Source organism: Rhipicephalus microplus, chromosome 3, assembly GCF_043290135.1.
Source record: "Rhipicephalus microplus isolate Deutch F79 chromosome 3, USDA_Rmic, whole genome shotgun sequence".
NCBI lineage: Eukaryota > Metazoa > Arthropoda > Arachnida > Ixodida > Ixodidae > Rhipicephalus > Rhipicephalus microplus.
Genome location: NC_134702.1, coordinates 98,833,615 through 98,855,810, shown reverse-complemented (window position 1 = coordinate 98,855,810; position 22,196 = coordinate 98,833,615). Strand labels below are relative to the sequence as shown.

At 44.3% G+C, this 22,196-nt stretch overlaps 2 protein-coding genes across 5 annotated transcripts in view; one reads left to right on the top strand and one right to left on the bottom strand.

Moving 5' to 3' along the window:
- The window catches only part of LOC142761654 (BCAS3 microtubule associated cell migration factor-like), a 73,344-nt gene extending 59,032 nt beyond the window's left edge, over positions 1 to 14,312 (bottom strand). For all 4 annotated transcript variants that reach the window (XM_075890052.1, XM_075890053.1, XM_075890055.1 and 1 more), the window contains exons 1-10: positions 14,124 to 14,312; positions 13,392 to 13,446; positions 10,551 to 10,626; positions 10,126 to 10,211; positions 8,290 to 8,368; positions 6,177 to 6,240; positions 5,373 to 5,480; positions 3,217 to 3,293; positions 2,968 to 3,044; positions 1,808 to 1,891 (exon numbers count right to left, since the gene is read on the bottom strand). In XM_075890052.1, the coding sequence (XP_075746167.1) occupies positions 1,808 to 1,891; positions 2,968 to 3,044; positions 3,217 to 3,293; positions 5,373 to 5,480; positions 6,177 to 6,240; positions 8,290 to 8,368; positions 10,126 to 10,211; positions 10,551 to 10,626; positions 13,392 to 13,446; positions 14,124 to 14,194 (777 nt within the window). In that variant the 5' untranslated portion in view covers positions 14,195 to 14,312. The remainder of the gene's footprint in view (positions 1 to 1,807; positions 1,892 to 2,967; positions 3,045 to 3,216; positions 3,294 to 5,372; positions 5,481 to 6,176; positions 6,241 to 8,289; positions 8,369 to 10,125; positions 10,212 to 10,550; positions 10,627 to 13,391; positions 13,447 to 14,123) is intronic.
- Positions 14,313 to 14,563: 251 nt separating this feature from the next.
- On the top strand, positions 14,564 to 18,806 carry LOC142803849 (inhibitor of Bruton tyrosine kinase-like). Its single transcript, XM_075890051.1, has one exon. It carries the CDS (start codon positions 15,030 to 15,032, stop codon positions 18,576 to 18,578), a length of 3,549 nt encoding a protein of 1,182 aa, XP_075746166.1. The 5' UTR covers positions 14,564 to 15,029; the 3' UTR covers positions 18,579 to 18,806.
- The last annotated feature ends 3,390 nt before the right edge of the window (positions 18,807 to 22,196 follow it).

Below are 22,196 nucleotides of genomic sequence, written 5' to 3'. Positions count from 1 at the left end.
ATGTTTAAGATGCTAGTCTCGATTTTATCAAGGCTGTCCAGGTGCAACAGCCCGGTTCCTTTCATGTGGCCGATACAATGGCGAATGATGCTTAATGCTACCACCACTTTAGTGGCGAAGTACGCGCGTGTAGCCAAGGTCTCGTCCGGACAATCCTCCTCATCACATGAGCTGTCCGCCTGGACATTGCCGTCCGCTTCCACGAAGCGGTCCGCAGACACTTCATGTGGAACAGCTGCCGAGAGGCGGGACGACCACTCGCGAAACTTGTTGTCGTCATCTTCATCGGTTTCCGCAAGCTCCACCGTCTCGAAGCCTGCCTCGCAGAAGCAGTTGACCACTGCGTCCATCTTCATGTCTCGCCAGGCATTTCTCCGCTGGAGAAAACTTCGTGGAGATTTCCGACCACTCGTTCGTCATCCACTGCTCGATGTCCTCGCTGCTGACAGCTTCGCTTTCACCAGAATTGGTTTTGCCAACGATGTTGTAGCGCTGCTTAAATCCATAAAGCGACCCACTGCTGTCGGCGGAGTTGTTTCACCGAATATAGTGGCAAACCATTTCGCCTTGGCAATCAGCATTGAGCACTTAACCAGAATGTCCTTCGGACGCAACTCTAAAAACCAGGCTTAGAGTGCCTATTTTACATTCCCGTGGGCAGAAGCGAGCACATGACAGGCTCCAGACGTTCGCTACTCTGCCGCCTTTGCCTTGATATCTGCCTTGTTTTTCAATAAGATACTCAAGTGCTCTTTGGTATCCCAAAGTCATCCACTACTGTCGAACATTTCTCGCCCGCTTAAACACGCTATTGAATAGCCTTCAACTTCGTTGCAAAGTCAAGGGTCTTGCGCTTCTTTACGCTGGCCATAGCTACACGAGAAGTCGGCAATTCAAGGAGTCCGCAGTGGCTTTGCACACCACGCAAGAGAAAAGAGAAAAGCTGCACATGCGATGGTACGTATGCGACCTGGCAGCAGAAGCAACAAAGCGCTCACGAGGTAATGGCCATCTGCGAGGGCAACAGCAAAAGGCGCAAGTTGTGGTTGGGTGATCAAACCTCGCAAGACAGCAACAAAAAATAAAAGGCGAAAGGAGGAGGATGTTGGCTCTTTCGTTCCAGCTCTCTGAGCCGACACGTATGCGGAGAGAGCATGAAAGAGAAAAAGAGGAGAAAAAAAAAGCCATTCCGCAAGTTAGAGATTGTGCAGTCCGAGCCCTATTGTCCCGTTTTCGAGCGTTTCGGGTTTTGGCGGAGGTGTGGTGCCGCGCGTAGGTCGCCGGGCGCTGCGACTACCGAAGCACGCCTTCCAACTTCGACTTGGAGCTACGCCGTCGCGGAGATCGCAAGGCGGGTAAAAGACTGTTTGATATAAATATGCAAATTCCTACACTTTTACAAAGGAATTTCAAGGGGATAACTTGCGAGTTGCACATAATCGAAAATTCGATATATGTTGGGTTCGATATAACCATGTTCGATTGTAACAGCTTTCCCTGTAAAATGGTCACACCAGAGTGAAGCAACTAGAAAGTCCCACTGACTATGCCATCACTGCAGGTTAAAACCATTTAAGCCATATTCTGGATTTTGTATTATTTCGTGCTCTGTTCTTTGAAACAGCTGCCCTGAAAATTTACCACAAACATGTATGCTGTGTGAAATTACTTTCGGCCACATTAGCAAATGCACAAATAAGCACTTCAATTCAGAATTAGCTATAGGACAGCAAGATCCAAGTTATAAGACCAAGACACAATACTTGCAAAGTCTTTTGAAAACAATGGTAATCCTTGATTAGCATACCTTGGCAGCATGTATGACTGTTGCTGTGTACGACTGTGTGCCTTCACCAGCGACCCCGCCTCTCGTCTGGTGCACTGGAAAAAGCTGCAATAAACAGCAAAACAGTCAATTGAGGCTGAAGGAAGACACGAGGAGCGATGCCAACATGCTGAACGACAACAGGAACCACGCTCCCTACCCATCATTTGAAGTGAAAGAAAAGACAATCATGTTACAATTTGTGATTGTCACAACTTCCCCATCAATGATCTAGCAATGACAACAAGACTAAGATTACCAGCCCGTACATAGACTTGAAAGAAGCTTAGGGTATGGCCCACAGTTAAAGAGAATGCCAAATGAGAACTTCCAGTACTGATTACAGATAGATTTTGACAGAAATGCCTCAGAGACTTTATTACACTCCCCACTGCTCAGCCAACCCCATCTAATAGGCCGTAAGAAAGTATATTTTTCAACACCGATTTGTTTCAAGGCGGCGGCGTCGTACACCAACTAGGTGGTCCCTGCAAACGCACGCCATAATGGACACTACGGATTAAACAAATTTAGACAATCCTTTATTCAATCTCGTTATACACAAAGCCAGGCTGTGGTTGCCAATGTCTGCACATTTTTCTCAATATATTTGAGACAGTTTCGTTTCCTCAACAGGTTATCAGGATGATCACAGTATCCACCGATCCTTTTATTTTCACAGCATTGAGGGGTAGATGAACATGGCTAGAGAATGTAAAATGTCAGGCAGGGTGCCGAATTAATAAATAAATTAAATTTACTGATCTATGTACTACCACGTAAAAAGTTTGCAGGTCTTCAAGTGCACCAGAACATGACATCAATGAGGCTATTCTTAAAGGGTAATCTGTTTAACTTTTAATATATTTAGCAATAGCATTCAAATGTTTGTGCATTAGTGCATTATTAAAGAAATATTCAGGTAAAAGAAAAGGACTTCTTTCACAACTTTAAAAATATCTACAAAAACGTGCACCTCTGTTACTTTCCAGCACATTATCGTAATGACAAAGCAGAAAAAAAAAGATCATGCAGAATCGTTTAGCCATTATGTTAAAGATCTCTCATAACTGAGTATTCACTGAAAAACTACTAAACAGAGACACATTTGATAAAACCGCCCCCAAGCAACAGTGGCTCACCGCTTTATCCGCAAAAGCTAGCCATCGAGTATGTAGAGCAATTGGGTTGACATTTGGCCCCGACACAGGAAAGCAACCTGCATGTTTGGAGCGGACGAAGGCATGAGTTGGCAGAAATGATAATCGCTAACAAAAGTCCATTAGAAAAATTACTCTTTCAATGGAAGAAAACAGCATCCTCCTCTCGGCATATTACTGCTGGCTAAATATTGCCGACTAGAAGAAAGAAGACAGGATGGAAACACCTACCGGTAATACAAAAACGTTCTTTGAAGGTGCAAGCGTTGTACACACAAATTTTATCTTGGAAGGTCACAACCAGGACTCTGCAAGAAAAAAAAAGGAGAGCGGTACAGTACAGATTCCAAGAAATAGAAAATGAACTGTTATAGGGCACGTTTCATAAAAAGCAGAAATCAGAACAGAGTGCTTATAGCAGAACTCTGGCGTTTTTTTCGATATTCACTGATTTCAATAAAACTTCGAACATGTGTTAGCGTTGGTACTGGGGTGATATGTGCCAAATTATACAACCACAAATCATTTAGTTTTTAAGAAAACAAATTTTAAAATTGGTAGCTGATTCTGGAATCGCACTTGTAGACGCGGGCCACACTGTGTATATGACGTCGAGGCCTACTCTTTCTTTTTCAAGAAACCTGCCTATCCTAGCAGACGGATGTGACAACAACGAGAGCACAGTTCAGTTTTATCAGCTCCGTCGAGGGTGTTAGTAGTCGTTGACGTCGGGTCTTACAATATTGAGCAACGAGGAAATTGATTCGGGGCAGTCTTCGGGTGCCGGAGGGTCGAAATCAAAACACGATGCTTGCGCCCTCAGATAATGACTGCAATCAACGCTGAACTAGTCACTGGTAAGTTCAGACGAACGGCACAGCTTGATTTCGCGTCGGATGACATCGCCAGCTTGCTTTTCGCGCATCTGAAGATCGAGGCACGTGAGCTATGTTTACACCCTGGCCAGCCATGGCGGGGTGTAGCGGATCTCGTGACATCATTAGATAACCACCATGGATGACAGAGATGCTCCCTGTTTCGGTTTCCATTTTGACTCGCCGTTTTTTGCTTAATTAAAATTTTCGACGAGTGCCTGGACAAAATGGACCACCCTAGCTTTCTCGGGGACTGTCAATACTATTAGAAAACATCATTATCTCCGTATGATTGAAAATGCGCCGGAGTTCCCCTTTAAACTGCACCTTAGCTTACAAGTCGGTCGAATCAAGTAACGATGCACGGGGTATAACAAAACAAACGAAAGGCTACCACGAAGACTACAATGGAAGCATATAGCAGAAGGATATCATATTAACTTCAGCCAAATGTCAGCCTACCTAAATCTAAGTGTGTCAATGCTTTCTACATTTCTCACATAAATTGATAAGAATGGCACCCCAGTGGATCGAATCCACTACTTCTCATTAAAGAAGAGACACCAGAGCAAGCGAGCCATACTACAGCAGCTGCTACATTTAAAATGGGGAAAGAGCTATAAAAGCTTTTTCAGGCGACGCCTCTGATTGGTCAACAAAATTGTCCAAGCAAGCAGCCCCTGCACCCGTGGCCTTAGAGCATTTGAAGGGTGCTTGCGGCCAGACTAAAAAAACACTGCTACTATAGAACAGCTCCGGCCTCTACACTGTTACTGTGCGCTCTATGAACTGGGCTATAAAACAGGGGATGTGGCCACCAGTGTTAGCAGCTGGGTTGTATGCATGTTTGTGCAGTGTTTCCGGTGAGAGTAGGAGAGCCCAGCGGATGACAGGAAACAGCAGGGAGCAGTGAACCCCCCTAGCTTTGTGGACGTTCTCTTCTCTTTGTTGCGTCATATGAGTAAGTTCGTATTGCTTTAATCATGTTTATGTTTTTTTTTCCAAAAATCGGTTGGGGCATTTCATCAGGAGATTTATGGCCATGATCATGCAACTGAAAGAAAGGTCAGAAATCGAGAGTCTCTCGGCCAAATAAGGAGAGTTGGCAGGTATATATTGTAGACATGACGTGGCAGTCCGATCCCTTGAGGGCAGTAGAAAGGCACGCGGTTATTCTTTATCACCCTGACTAATTTCTCAGATGATTACAGGGTCTACAGAGTGTGTGAAAAATTAAACATTGACCGCATAATGAAACTATGTGACACTCAAATACTTTCTTTATGTTCAGTTCCAAGCATATATTTCTGACATGGTGACATTGGTGAGAAGTATGCTAGATCTACTGCTTCCCGACATCTAATAACCGCATCTATTATCAGTGAGGTTTAACTGTACTTCTGATAAATCAATTCTTATAATAAGGCATGACTTTATTTCACAATAGAGAGAGTATTTGTAAATTTATAAGTCTATCCTTGCTTCCTTTAAAGGTGGCTATGAGTTACTCACCTCTTACTGGCTCGAATCTCGTTGATAGGTTCTTTGCACCTGATGTTGTGAACCTGGTCCATGGTCTTCAGGGAAACGATGCTAACTGAACAAAACTGCTGCGCAGGACTGGGGAAGCCAGGAATAAAAAAAGCAAAGAAAGGAAAACCAGGTCCATAAACGTAAGAGCTCAAATAGTGTTTTTGCAAGCAACATTGTTGCTTTTCACTTGTTGAACGAACAGACAACCAAATGAAAAAATGCATACATACATTATTAGCAACATGCACACATGCAGTTGTATACGCACACTTAATCAGTTTTTATTGTGTATTGATTGATTGATTTGTGGGGTTTAACGTCCCCAAACCACCATATGATTATGAGAGACGCCGTAGTGGAGGGCTCCGGAAATTTCGACCACCTGGGTTTCTTTAACGTGTGCCCAAATCTGAGCACACGGGCCTACAACATTTCCGCCTCAATCGTAAATGCAGCCGCCGCAGCTGGGATTTGATCCCGCGACCTGCGGGTCAGCAAGCGAGTACCTTAGCCACTAGACCACCGCGGCGGGGCAGTTTTATTGTGTACTATACATGTAATTACCAATTATTACTATACAGCATATCGCAGGGGTCTACAGGGCAAATAAATACAATTAAATACAAATGTTACAACAACAAATGCGTGGAAATGCTTCTGAACTTTTTTTTTTTTTCAGTTATCATGGTTAACCTAGGAAGTTACAATTATGGACGTAACACGTATAACGAAAGCAACCCACACACCGGCAACAACAAAAATGAAGTTACAAGCAGCTATTACCTTGAGCTGTCGCAAAGAGCCACGAGCGGCCTCTTTGATGCGAACGGGTCATTGCCACAACTGCCTGTAATGTCAGAGATGAAACAAACACATGAACACTTGAAAAAAATGCTTCTATTGTTTTTATTTGACATAGAAAATAAGCAGAGAACTACTCTTCATGATATCACAGAACTAGATGAACTGTATATCTTCAGCCATAGCCCAAGAAAAAAATGTCTGCTATGCCCATGCCATCAGTCACTGGCCCACCTACAGACCATTTGCATTGTGCTCCATTTATTAGTGCTTACTTATCTTGGTGACCTATAACACTTCCCGAATATCTCAGATAGTTGACTTTGTCATACAGACATGCTTGTGTCACTGCTTCTAAGTTGTAAACTTGAAAATCCTGGTAAAGTTCGTGAGAGATTCCGATATCACTGCTCAGCTATCTTAAGATGCTGAGTGCTTACATTAGCCAAAAAAACCTGCTCACGAATGAAGCGTAAACAAGTGAGCATGACTGTATTTCACAAGAGCAGGGCAGACGCGCCGCGCTTCTGTGAGGGAAGCTGACGCTTTTTTTTCTTAGGTTGTAATGAAGTATACAGTGAAACCTCATTAAACAATACCTAATATTGAACATTGGTTAGGCTTTGCACCCCAGGACCATGATTAGATTATTAGGAACACTGTAGTGCATGCAGGGCTCCGGAAACTTTGACCACCTGTGATTCTTTAATATAAATACGCGAGCGCTTCATGTCCATCGAAAATCCAACTGCCACGGCCAGGATTCGATTTCACAATCTTCTGGTCAGCAGCCAAGCACCGTAATCACTAGACCACCTTGACTGGTTATTAAACTATACCTGTTACCAAAGGTAAACAGTGACACCACATGAGGGCCGCAAGGAGGAATCATGAGATAAAGTATGCGATGGCAAGCAATAGTTTCTACTTGTTCTGCACGGCGCCCTCCTAATAACAACACTTCACTCTCCAAATTGTATGAGGGAAAGTCCCCTTCTATGAAGAAGCCGGCTTTAAGGGGTGTTTCGCACTTCCCAATGTTCTATATATTGATGCGAGGTAGGCTGGCAGCTACAGTTGCCAGCCTAATGATTGCACTGCTTAATGTTCTATATATTGACATGAGGTATACTGGCAATTATAGTTGCTAGCCCACCTCGCACCCGTACAAAGTGTTCTGGCTATTTTTGTTTGATGCAGCCGCAAATTTTCCCATGCATGAATATTTAGCATGCTCACATTTGAACACGGTTCAATGTAAAGGATAATTCAATTTACCCGTGTTCGATATAGTTGAGTTTGAATGTAGAGGCACGAACAGAAAGTGATATTCCTTTACCAAGTACTTTCAGTCAAGCACTTACTTCCAGTTTTCTGAACATTCGCAATAAGTCTTTTAAAAGCTAAAACTGAAACGAAATCCATGGTTCTTGTTCAAGCTAAGAGTTCAGCTAGGTATATACCATATCGAAGCATATGCTTACCTAAGGTAAGAGGCACTTGCTGTCATACTCAATGCAAGCTAACTGAATGAGTTCACTGAAAGAGCTGGCAGCTTAATTACGCACAGTTGGAATCGATGTACTTCTTTCTGTGTGGCCTCTGAAATCAGCTTCGCCCCCGTGACAAAGCACTAAGTTTACTCAAGGAATACACCAATGCACTAACACCGATGTGCAAGTGCCACTAAGTACACAAAACCCTAGTCGAGAATACGAATCACCTCCCACTTCCTATCCCCCTCCCCGTTTTTTTTTTTCATTTTTTATAGCATAGCATAACATGGTAAGCTGGTCACACAATTCTGCATAAAGCCAGCAAGACCTTGTGACTCAGCTTTGACTAAACATTCTTGAGAAGGAATGTAGAGTAAGCAGAAAATCTGCCTAGGAAAAGTTGTTGGGCTGGTCGGTTATTACGTCATTTGGGAAAACACAGAGAAAACCTGTTTGCTACAACTGACGCCAGCAGCAGACAGCAACATGAACACAATTGGTTGCTTTAGCGAAACCAACAGCTGAACCATAAAAGCCACAGCAAGCACCCAGCCACACGACATGAAGAAAACATTCATTAAGTGCCACGAGAGACTCACTGTCTGGTGCTGGCAGAATGTTCAGTGCCCTCACAGGCCCTTGCCTCCAAGACAAAACCTCTTGCGCTTCACCGTTTGCCTGCAAAAGATTACAGCAGGTTGATGACCTCGTACACTGTCCTTGTAAATAGTTTAATCCTACAACTATGTCTATATAGCACAATTGAAACCTACAACAAAATCAGCGCGGAGAGCGAAAATTTCACTTTTGCGGGAATTTCGTTAACGTGAAATGCAGCATAAAAGACAGAAAATTAACTAAAAACACGCTTTATTGCCAAAAGTCAAGAACCTTACTCTGCCGAGCCTTTCCATGCAGCAATTTCATAGCTCTTGACTGGAATTGTAAAAAGTGGTCCATTACCACATCAACATCGTGGTCACCGAAAAATGGGCGAATGGTGTCCAGGCCATTCCACACAACCTGCGGGGTCACTCTTTTGTGCGGCTGTTGCAGTCTTAGATCATCAAGATCACCAGCCTTGCGCACGCTACTGATGACGGCTTCGTCGATCATTTCTTGGTACACGATTACATTCTCATCCGCACAGTGCACTCATCGACACGGCGGCCATTCGAAATACTGTTTGCCATGGCACATAGTCCACCCCATGCACTGGTCAGTGACGGCAGCTCTGCACTGTCAACAGTACCATCATCGAGTGGCTCGAGGCCTCGTTCATATTTGGGGACAGTGAGCAGCACGCAACGCCGAAATCGACGGCGATGTCTATTTTTTTTATGCGCTTTTCCACCTAGGTGATAATTACAGCCTAATCTTCCCATGTGATCAACTTCAGGTTTTTCCCTGTAGGTGGCATCTTTGTGGGCGGGCAAATCGGACTGTACAATCGCTAGATACAGTTCATGTCGCACCAAGCACACACAGCGACTACTACCACTCTACACAGGCGACAACGTGAGACAGCAATGGGTACGCAGAAACGACAAAGCCAACAAACAAAACTCAGTGTGGATGTGGATTTGGCTATGTAGTCCACAATTACGAGTGAGCAAAACAAACCAGGTGTTTCCACATCAACCTATTAACCACCTTGGCCCATTAAATGCCTCCCCTTAAGTGCCAAGACAGTGCTTCTAGCAGCGCCAGCTATAAGTTACAAGCCATGATGAACAACAAAGAATATTGCATAAAGGCGATGATGATGTCAACTGAAAATAGCACTTGAGTCGTCGCTGCTGCTCTGCCATCTTGGCTGGATGACTCTGTGTACATTTTGTACATACATTTCTTTCTACATTTTCGTTGCTCTCACCCTGTAACAATATAACATGTGCCCACTGCAAAGTTGCCTCTGATTCTTGTGGTTTGTTTTCAAGATAAACTTGGTACTGATAATTGAAAGCATTTCTCATTGGAGCAGTATGCAGCTACCCACACCGATGGGCAAATTATTAGCATCATCATTGTCGCCATCTTTTTTTATTGTAAACTGATGGTTGCGGCTGTTCAAGTGCACTATGGCAATAGTTTTACTTAATTACGGTGTACCACAAATACAATTGAGTAGTTTTTGAATGCAGCTGATGTTCCGAGAGTAAATTATTCGCGTACTCTTGCTTCAGAAATTTGGGTATTGAGAAACTATTGTTAGTATATATTTCGTAGTCAGGAGTTGCAAAATGCATTGACTCCTATGGGCATCCGCTGGTGTTTCGAAATAATTTTGTTGAGATGGAAATTTTGTTCTTTCGGATTTTCGTTATCGCAGGTTTTCACAGTGTACCGATAAAATAAATAGTTGAATGTGTAAGCATTATCAGAAACAATTGTCCTGCAGTATTTACATCTCCAATACATTGCATGGTACTCACCGAAACACACCAAACTTGGACTCCATTTACGTAACCGACGACAAGTAGCAGCGGGGGTGCAGTTCCATTGTAATCTCTGCTGCCATCTGTTCAGGCAATGAGAATGTGTATCAGCTATGTCGATATTGTCAGCATCGCACGTGCCTGCTTCACTGGCCAGTAGACATTCTCTCAGATACACTTTGCCAAGACTGACGAACACGCTAAACAAACAAGAGAGCATGCAGCATGCATGCACGTGCACAGCCTACACTAAAATGTATGTATAATGCAAGCCAACTCCTTATATTTATACATGAGCGGCCAAACAAATTACACATTTAAATTTTGAACCAAAGTAATTCTGTGCCATAATTCACTCAAATGGCAGTAAAGCAAGACTAATAACAGACGTTTAAATATGATTAAAAGGCAGCTAGGCTTACCATTCGCTTCTGTGTACGCAAACCGTACCCATTGAATTGTTTCTTTTTCTTCAGCCTTTGAAGTTTGGGTGTAGGCCTGAGAAAAATTAGTGACCGTCAATATAAGGCACACAAATGCAAATCCCAGAATTAGTACAAAGGTAAAACAAAACCCAAAAACTTTGTACTAATAACACAAGCCATTGGAGCTTCCAATCCTTTGCATAATTCTGGTAGCAAGGAAGATTTAGGATTTGAGCTTAAGAGCAACTGTAGAGCTTTTCTATAAAGTCTTTCTTTGCCTCCTCCAGGTGTGAGCTACAAAGGTGGGTTTGAATCTTGCACTTAGTGCATTTCACGAAAGGTCAGAATCATTGAGAATGGCTATCAGCAAAGCAGTTTACACAAGCTGATCTTTTCTTATGGCAAGTTCAACTTTAGCTGCATGGCTCAGCAGGTGGCTCAGCATTGCAGCATGCTCACACGCTCGTATCCATGCACAAATGTTTGTGAGATACGTAAAAAAATGCAGCTGTAGTTTGCTCTTCCAAACCATCTGTTTGTTTTTTTTTTTCTTGGTCAATCCATTATTTATTAACACCCACACAACACATTCACGACAAAAATATTCATAATGGCAGCTATTTCTCCCTGTTCACTCGATGTCACAGTGACTCATTTTTACCACTTTTCATGCTTTGTAACTCCGTACTGACAAAAGTAATGCAGCATTGTTTTACCGATTAAATTAGAGCATGTGCTTTGGTTTATTTTTCTGAAGAGCTCAAAGAAGATCAAAGATGGCTTTCTTTTCTAATGGTCTTCAAATATAGCATATTAAGAGACATGTCATCAATGAAATGTTTCTGCTTAACGTTTGATGTTCCTCTCAGCAATCACGTTCTGCAAATTTGCTAACCTAGAATGTGGCAATGCTTTCGAAATTTTTGGGGAGTGACATTTTACAGGCGGAAGATAAAATATAAATTTGAGCGATATTAGGCTGCGTGCAAATTTTACAATTTTTTCACTTCAGAGAACAGCACCAGAACTTCAATGTAATGATAGTTTATAAAAAAAACTATTCTTAGTATGTGGCCTAAAATTTTCAGACCTAAAGCCACAACAGTTTTTTTGCCGGATCTCATGCAAAATCCCATTTTCGCACAACTCTAAAGAAGCGGTTGCAGCTGAATGGACACTTCTAAATTTTTTTTAAGAATATAAGAATTTTTTCGCAAAACTAAAAGTGGTTTTGTGGTCCTGGGAACTCGGAAAACACAACATACTTTTTCTGGGAAGATAAAAGGGAGTCAACGGGCATGCACCACCTTTTTATCTGAATACAGCCATAGGAGGCTTTATTTTGATAATATAAAATCTACATTAGCAATGAGTACGCATATGCAACCACACTGACATTACGAGGTTCGCCCAGTCAACAGTTATACCGGAATTTCAAATGAAGACTAGCACGTGTAGAAAGCATGGCATTTAAAAAAGTGTGTGAAATGTGCAGTAATAAAGAAACACCCTGACGTACATAAAAACAAATGTGTGCCAAAGGAAATACAAGCAATGTGCAAGTGTGCCACTAGTACGCGTGTATATAGATGGCTTGCATTGGTGTCACTGAAGGTACCATGTTGGGGTGCCAGCATGCAACGATGTGACACTAGTGCTGCCACATTAATTTTATCAAAGCATCACATTCATGTTCTTTCGCTTTTTCACGCTCAGAAACGTTGCTATTGTGTTGTTTTCACATAAAGAAAACTCGTTTGTCACCAAAGCCTAAATAATGGAGCACCACTACATTCAGAAGCGACATCCATGACATCTCGTGCAAGCGTGGCAACCAGTGAATTTACTAAAATTGTCTTCATTAAGCCATATAGATGTTTTATAAGCAAGCTTCCACTAATATTCTTGCAGTTATATTTCCAATTAAACATGCATGTAAAAGCTACCCCATCCACTGTATGTGCATCTTGGAAAGCATTGTGCATGCTAGACATTGATACAGTGGCACACACAGCCGATAACCATGGGAATGTGTTTCCTGATAAGAACTCATGTTGCAATGTTGCTCTATCTCTCAAATGACGTTTATGCCACGAAGCTGAGCTTTCCCTTTTTTCAAAGCACAGCGTATACCATGCCAACAACGATGCAACATGACGACGTTCTAATTCCAGGTACACAAGAGCGCTTACCTATTTAGTCGCAATCTTTTGACAGTGAAGCCAGGGTTCCTTCTCTTTATGTTCGAAGTCACTGTCATTTCATTTATTATCACGCGTATTTTCCTTTATATTACTATTTTTTGCTTCTACACGCGTGCATTTGTAAAACCAGGAGAAAGGCACGCACACAAACACGCTATAACCCTAGTGTCACGCGAGATACTTTCGATCACTATCGAACACTTTTACAGCGATTGGCTCTCTTCCTGATGCTTCACGAAGGATCCAATGTCGTTCGACAAACTGAATGCTCATCGAGCTCGATCTCGATGGAAAGTGACTTGTGCAGACTTCTGCCGCAAAACGACGCAAAGCAAAATCGCGGCGCGAACATCCTTCCACAGTTCGGTGCAGCAACTCATTTAATGCGGTGGGCAATGCATTATGCGCGTAATAATAACAACAAAAGAGGCGCGAGATCCCTTAAAAAAGAATAAAGTTCAAACGAGTCGCAAACGCCAAACGCACATGCGTGCCGCGGAGCCAAGTTTTGTCACAATCGACTTTTTGGTCGCTCCCCGGGCATGTCGCAATGCACTTTTTTTTTTTCCTTCTTCGCGCGCACCACGCTTTGTTCACGTGTTTAAAACGAGACATTTTCGTCAAGCTCACTTACTTGAGGAATGACTTCGTTGATCAGATCAACGACACTGCCCATGTAGGACTTGTCACTGAAAGGAAAATCGACAACGCGTTATTCAAATCGGCTGGCACTCGTACGGGCGAGCCCGTGTTACTAGGGGTTACAAAAGCGGCCAGCAAAGCGACGCAACAATTAAAGCGGAATTTTATTGCTCAAACACGGGGACTCCCGCGTTCCAGTGGAAGGCACGGGGGCGTACTGCACGCTCCAAACCGTAGGAAACCCGTCTGTCGTCAGGGCGCAGACGATGCATGCAAACGAAGGTCAAGCACTCTCGTTTGAATGGCACCCCGGAAACAACGGAACGCGAGAGCTACTGTGGCAGGGCGTGCGCACGCACGGGAAAATCTCTTCTTGCCACCGTTCGTGCGCTGTCCCGCGTCGCGTTACCGTCTAGAATGCAGAGAGAGCCGTAATTAAACCGGACTCCGTGATTCATACCTTTATTAGGGTTAGGCATTACCGGATGTTGCATAAAAGGCCGAGCAAGACGAAGTGGGACGAAAAACGTGCTTTGCGGGAACAAATCGAGGAGACTCGTTCGTTCACGCACGCACACCACCATAGCGAAAGAGAGAGGACTTTCGCGACGGGGGACTCAATCGGGACCACACGAACAATAGCGCGGAGACGGTCCCGATTTCAGTGTCAGGATCGGCTGTACTGCGTACTTCGGTGGTTATTGTTCCCAAGCGAACGCCTTACTTGATCACGGCCTGTGGTCGCACCACCAGGCCTGATGGCTTGACACCTCGCCTGTGAGACTCCGCTGCCATGTCGCAGGCAAATGAGATCCAATTTTGGCATACGACTGGCTAGTTGTTCGCCCAAATCAGAAGAAATATCAAATGACCGTCCGCACAGATGTCTCCATCTTGTTTACAAACATCAGCTGCTAAAGCCTGACGTCACGCACGGCTTGTCCCCAATAGTGACATAGGCCTGAACAAACGCATTTAGCAACAACTACAAATAAACAAATAAGCTTTTTAACATTATATAAAATATGTATTTTGTGAAAAGTGACTTTTCATTGTTGCAAATTTATCTTCATTACACTTAGGATCTTTTGCTTCACTATAAAAAAAATTGACAAACAGCGCCACGTAAGGACTTATCAGAAGGTCGTGATCAGAATTGTCAAGCAAGTGCCTACGTTTGCCAGGGGACGTTTTGCGATCTTGCTGAAAGTCAAGTTGTTTACGACTAGGTTAACCACTGCTGTTTTGCTGTTGCTCCCATCTGCGGAAGAAAGTGGCGCCTTTGGCTGTCTGTTGCATGTTCGAGCTTCTGAGATAGCCGCCATGCCTGCTTTCGGTTGTGCGATGCCTGCTCCCGCCTGCCAGCAGCCTTCCTCCCTGTTCGCCGACTCGGTCACACGCCTCAACATGGAATAGCCACGTAGAGTCCCACGATTATGGGAGCCGTGCGCGGCGGGGGGGCCATGTAGGACGGTATGAAACTGTGGTGCGTGTGTGTGCGTGAGTCGTGACCGCCACTCGCCTGCTTGAAGCCCCCCCGTTCGTGGTCCATACGTTGCCAACTAACCGTTGCGCACTGACGTGGTGCTGCCTCCTGGACAGGGGTAGTACAGCGCGCAGCAAAGAAACCATGGATAGCGTCAATCTGATGCAGCCCGCACCCGACTGCACTTCCAGGTGCAAGTCTTCGTCGCACGCCGATCTTGTCCTCTCCTCCATCACCAAGGGGACGGTGCCGGAAATACAGACGTACTGTCGCTACCTCTGCCACAACTTCTGGTCCGTCACGGACCCGATCGGCCGTACGGCGCTCCACGTAGCCGCGTCGTTAGGCAAGGTGGAGCTCGTCAGGTGGCTTCTCGAACAGTGTCACGCCGACGTGGACGCTCGCGACCGCGAGTCTGGCTGGACCGCCCTGCACAGGGCCGTCTTCTACGGACAGCTGCACTGCGCCAAGGTTCTGCTCCAGCACGGTGCGAGCATCGCGACGTCCGACTACGAAGGCCTGACGCCCGTCGACCTGGCGGTGCGCGACCGAATGCCGTACATCGAGTACGCCCCGTCGGACCCCTGCGAGGTCTACGTCTGGGGCTCCAACAAGAATTTCACCCTGGGTCTCGCCAGTGAGCAATCGCCCAAGGACCCTGAAGTCCTAGAGTCCTTCCGGCGTGACGGCGTCTCCGTCCAGAAGGTCGAGATGCAGAAGTTTCACTCAGTTTTCCTGACCAACGCCGGAGACGTGTACGTCTGCGGACACGGTCTCGGTGGTCGACTCGGGCTGAACTCCGAGAAGACAACGTTGAGTGTGACGCAGCTTCCTCTGGCCAAGGTGAATAATGGAAGATGCGTGGACATTGCTTCGGGACAGGACCACACTGTTATGCTAATGGAAGACGGACAAGTCTTGACATGCGGTTTGAACAACCATCATCAGCTAGGCTTGATCCCACCTCCTCCTCAAGTGCTGTCGCCAAGGCCCATTTCGATGAAGTTCCTTAAGGAAAAAAAGGTGGTTGGAGTCTGTGCAGCAAAATACCACACTGTCATCTATACGGAAGATAGTGTGTACACGTTTGGCCTGAACGCTGGGCAGCTCGGGCACCCAAAAGGAGAGAGGCTTCAGACCACTCCTAGGCAAATCTCCATGCTAAGCCACCCTGACATAAAATTCCACCACGTTGTGTCTTCTGATGGTGCCATTGTCTGTGCAACGATGAAAGGTGACATTTATGTCTGCCAGGAGTACAAATGCCGGAAGATTGCATCTAAGCAACTCGAAATCAAACAGCTGAGTGTTGTGGGCGGCCCGATCAACCATTCGGGAGAGGCTGTTAGTGGAAGTGGGGACGTAGAGAAACAAGCGCTGAAGGTGGCAATGCTGACAAAGTCCGGGAAACTGTATCTATGGCAGTCTTCAAGCCTTACACTCACGCGCTGTCTGTTTAACACCTATCTGCAACCAAGAATCATGGACGTTTGCCTTAGCACCAAGAACATAGCTCTTGTCTCAAAAAGCGGGGAAGGCTACCTGGGAACTCTGGCACCAAAGAAGGAGGCCAAGAAGACACCTGAAAACGGTTGTCAGTCAAAGAAGACAGCTTTGCCACCCTCCAATACGTGTAGCCTGGTGAAGCTGTTGGAGTGGAAAGAATGTGAGCATATCAGTTTGAAAAGGCTTCACTCTGTCAACAGGGCGACCAAAATCACATGTAGCAGTGGTGGAGAAAGTTTTGCTGTGCTTCAAAGCAATCCCAAGGTAGGTCTCTTGTACGAACCCAGTGTCATGTACTCAGAATTTCAGAGCCACATGATGCAGCTGTTGGAGTCGGCCGACTGTGGCGATGCCATGCACGACATCGTTGTCAAGGTTAAAGGCAACTCCTACCCTCTGCATCGTTACATACTGGCATCTCGGAGTGAGTACTTCCAGAAAGTGATTGGCGAGACAGTGCAATCTGGCATTCATGTGATTGACAATGTAACTGTAAAAGCATTTGAAGAGGTTCTCTGTTTCATCTACACAAACAGCTGCAACATCCTTGAGAGCGAGAGTGCACGCGTTATTGTCGGGCTGTCGAACAAATACAGTCTGGGAAAGCGGATCACCACTGCTTTCTTGAAAGAGGTTCATGATGCTTCCAAAAAGCTTGGAGTTAATTCCCTCAAGGACTGTCTTTCAAAAGCGACCATAAAAAACAATGCTGTGGTCCTTGGCACTGTGCCACCGATAACCAAGTATCGTTTCTTTAGGAACAAGTTTGGCACCTTATATGATGTTTTCCTGGTGTCTAGTGATGGTGTCAGGTTCCCATGCCACCGGTGCATTCTTGTGGCCAGGTTGGAGTACTTCAACAGCATGCTGTCTTTTTGTTGGGTGGAGCACTCGAGCAGCCAGTTGTCTCTGCCCATACCATCGAAGGTTCTGGATGTCATCCTGGAGTTCTTGTACACAGATGACGTTCCTAAATTGAAGCACTCACGTGACATTGAGTTTGTCTGTCAGGTTCTTGTAAGTGCGGACCAACTGTTGGCTACGAGACTAAGGCAGATGTGCGAGGCCACCCTCGGTGACATGATGACGTTGAAGAATGTTTCTGACCTGCTGAAAGTAGCATGCATGTACAATGCAGACCAGCTCAAAACACTGTGCGTGCAGTTTATGTGCATCAACCTTCCTGCAATCCTGGAATGTTCCCTCGACTCCCTCAGTGACGACGCGGCTGCGGACCTCGCGTCCTGCTACAGGAAGATGGTGCCAGCCATGTCTAGGCGTGTCATAACACCCTACATGAATGGCCCCAGCAAGGAAGACATCGAAAAGGTTCAGGAAGACTATGGCGCGTTGTTTGATCATGCCGAGTTTACGGTCACTAGCACTCCTGACTCAAAAACTAAAGCTAGACGGAGGAGCGCCCCGCGGAAGGTTTCTGAATCATCAGCACCAAGTGGGCTCTCCTCTTTCCCCGTAATACCTGTAGAGCAGCCCCGTGTTTCTGGCTCTGGCAATTTGGCCAAGCCAACCGGTGGCCCTGCTACCAGGCCAGTTGTTGTACCAAGACCTTGTCAGCATTCACCAACAGTTGAGACTATCCCCCCCACCAAATTTGTAGAGCGAAAAGCAAGGACAGTCTCCGAAGGTGCCACCTCTCCTCCGGCAGTGTCTGCCTGCACGTTTCCGAGCCTTGGTGAGGTGATGGCCGACCAGGAGGGGCTCAAGCATCCAAAGGATGCCAAACATGTCGAGGTTGTGCGACCAATGGTGAAGCTGTCACAAAAGCAGCGAAAACAAATGAAGGCTACCACCCCAGTAAACATACCCGCACCCAAGGCGCCACCACCATCCAACTGCCCTTGGTTCCAAAATGCATCACAGGCTCAGGCATCATCTCCTCCCGGTCTGTCACTCGGTGAAGCAATCGCACCCAGCACGTTCCCTTCTCCTTCTTCACCGCCTGCTGAGGTGCCCAGAATGATCGACATACTGAGATTCGAGGAGCAAAAGGTGCAGAACCTTGAGAAGGTGAAGCCGAAAGCACTTCACATTATAAACTTGGAAGACAAAGCGATTGAAGAGCTGCTGAGGTTTTACAATGCGGAAGACAACCCAGAGGAAAGGATAACAGCTTGTAGGATACTGCCAGAGGCATACGCTGCTCCTGTGTGGAAGAAGAAGCATTGACTTTCAAGTGAAAAAAAAACTGTCGAGAACATTAAGGGACCTGCTTAAACCAGAAAGCGGTCTTTGATGCAATTGTGCTTTCTTGTTTCTCTCTTGTGAAGTGCATTTTTGAGCCTTTGTAGGCAGCCTTGTGTTGGCCCTACAGCTTTTAAATCGTCGATGAGCTACTTTTAGGCATTCATAATTATGCTTTGCACTGTTTTGTTAATAAAGGTTTATGTGACACCATTCTTGTGCTTGTCTGTCCTAATATTGATCAGACATTAACATAAAGTGTAGCTAGGAGAAAGGACCATTGGAAGGCCATAAACAAACCTTACATTCTGACATACTTGTGCAGCTGTATAATCTTCATCTCTCAAGCACACTGAGTGAATAAATTTGCATTTCACAATATGACAAAAGAGCCAAAAATTATATATTTTTTCAAAATTCCTTGTACAGCATTTTTCACTTGTAGTTGATCACAGGTTTCTCTCCTTCACTTATTACTTTTGACTGAGAAAACTGGACTAGTTGACTGCTGAATTTATTTAGCACATCTAATTTTTTATGGGTATTTTCATGGTGGCAGGGTCACTAAACTGACAGTGTTTTGTCAGGTGAGCTTAGTGCAATAATTCAATTCCTCTTTCATCATGATCCTGAGGTTTGAATTTGTCACTGCTCCTATAAGTTGATGCAAATACATTAGCCTTAAGTTTTCTTCAACTGATGGACATCAGAGCACTGGAAGGGTGAAGTGCAAGAAGGTTGTCTATCCTTTTATTTGCACTGTTTGCTTCATCGTTGTCACCAACAAACATTTTGAACGAAAGGCCTCTCCAGAAGATCTTCAAACCATCCCATCCTGCATAAGCAAATTCCACTTTATGCCACGAAATTATTTTCTTACATCGCTCCACGTAACTCTTTGCAAGTGCAAACAAAATGAGTTTTACACTTCAGTATACCTACATTGTCCATGCGCTACTTTCAAAATCATTTTCTCCAGATGTTGAAACGTTAACTTGGAAGCAATATCTGTAAGTGCTTTTTTTCTCTATTGAAGTGAATACTTTCAAATTAGATGTCTACACTTAATCTAGTTTTAATAATTGTACACAAAGGTGGTTTCTGAAGGAAGTGGTGCCATTTCCTGCAACTAATGCTGCTGTTGCATGCACAACACGAAATAAATGGACCTGTTTTTGGGAAAGAGAGAAAGTGATTAGCATTTAATTACATAAATAAAAGGCAGCCGCTGCATTGCTTCTAGCCAGTTATTTGGAGTGAGGAAATAACTTGTGGAATATGAGCACGACATGCAAAAGGGGTCTGTTGCAAGAAAACAGGAGCAAAAGAACTTCAGCCTGAAGACTTCATGTTCACTAAAAAAAGTAAGGCGTAACCACCGACCAAACTCATGTGTTGAAGGCATGTCGCTACGACTGCGTAGCTTAATGTACAATCGCATAGAACATGGTGATACTCTAGGAATCTATCGCATGCCATGATTCTGGAAGGCTCGTATATAGCCTCTCTTTTAGCTATACAAAGACTTCCACACAGACTACCTGGTTGGCATTTGTACAGTGGGCTTTCACCGGTGTGTGCATGGCTAGTGCATAAGCCAATCCATGGAAAATGTTGGGGTCGATGAGAAGCCTACAAGGACTAGCTACGGGTAGCCATGGTAGCATTCATTAACATTTTTTGACATTAGTTACATTAGTTTTACTTGCAGTAAAGCAGCAACAGTGGCATGGTAGTGATTAGTTGTGTGATGACAGTCAAAACCTCTTCTTTACATTATACTTTTAGGAAACTCGTGGTCTCTGAATGGGTTAAGTTTTCCAGGAATGCATGGTGGTATAAAATGCAGACAAAGAAATGTGTTAGTGTTTTGTGTAGATTATGAAAATAGCTAATCCTCTTTTTGTTGCCATCATATGAATTAGGAGGCTCATTATTTACACAATTTACAGAAACATGAAGAGAAAAAGACTGGACAATTAACCAAAGGACATGTCCAGTTCGTAGCACTTCACGTGGTAAGCGGAAAAGGGGAAGAATAGGCAAAAAAAAAGTTAAAAAATGACTGAAAGTAATGGTTTATCTGAACGCACACTACCAGTTCACGGCAGTTGGTAACGTTCATTAAGCTTTAGGGACTGGAATTCAAAATTTGTATACAAAAAAATAGGTCAAAGGCTCAGCAAATTTAAGGCTTTCTGTTTTCAGCAGATGGTTAATATCACTCACAAATAAGATGAAATATTCAATTGCACTCTGGTTTTTATTGGAACATTAGGTATTATAGGTAGTCTATCAAAAGTAACAAAAGGTCTTACACAACTTTAAGTCCTGCTGAATTTGTAAATTGAATTTGTAAATGAATTTGTAAATAAGAATACGTGACCTCTGACATTGAACAGGCATTCAGAGATGTGTCTGGGGATGTCCACTGGAGGCAGTTTCACTACCATTGATCTAGTTTGAAAGAGAGTTTGTTTTACAATGGACGAAAAAGTTAAGATGACACATCCTACATAAAGAATTCGCGATCGAGAAAAAAAAATCTTCTGCACTTGCCACTGTTTGTTCAACAAAGTGTAAGGTGTAGAGATAAGGTTACGGTTCAATAATCAGAGCAATAATGTGGAACAAGCGACTCGCTGAAATACGATGCACGTACATATATGTCACAATCCCTATGCAGCAGGGGTAGTATAGTTCAAATCAAATGTTTGTAAACCCATGTGCAAACGTAAAATACATGTGCGACACTCGTATGTTTATATTCCCTTTTTTGTTATCCTGTGTGCATTCAAGTGGTACCTAAAGGTCGGTGACAAATAGACAATGCTGGCAATGTTATGAACATAGTTTGTTTTTGTAAAATAAAAAAATTAAGGAGCTCTCGTCATCTTGGGAAACTGGGCGTAAGCGAGGCTGACTTGACGTGCTTCTTCTATCTATCTATCTATCTATCTATCTATCTATCTATCTATCTATCTATCTATCTATCTATCTATCTATCTACGGAACAACGAGACATGACAAGTAACCTCAATAGAATGTCGTATTATCATATCAGAGTTTATCATATAGAGAGAGCATCAGCTGCTGGAAAATACGCATGCTACCTGGTCATCTTCGAGGACTAAATTCCTGTAACGCCCACCGGCACTAAGTTTTCACGTACGATGTCGCGACAAAAATGTGTGCGACGCGAAAGCTTTGCTTCTGTAGGGCTTCATCTTCCCCGTTTTCTTCAACTCCGACTTTTCCGTTTCTGCATCACCAAGACTGCTTTGCCTCACGCATACCAATGCTGCGGTGAAACAACCTTTTCAATACGCGGTGTTCGGATTATGCGTTCATTCAGTGAGGCTCATATGTCGAACAGAGGCCTCTGTTGGGGGGATAACAATCACAGAGAGAGAGATAGAGATGAGTATAGATAAGAAGGAAAGGCATAGAGCTTAAACGGTACGTGTAACCAATATGTTATCCTGCACAAGGGAGGGGAAAGAGGGGAGAGCATAAACTCGGACATTATTGGGAGCAGATCCAGCCTCTCATATAAGTGGGGGGGGGGGGGGGGGGGGTCATTTGATGTATAGCGCCAAAGAG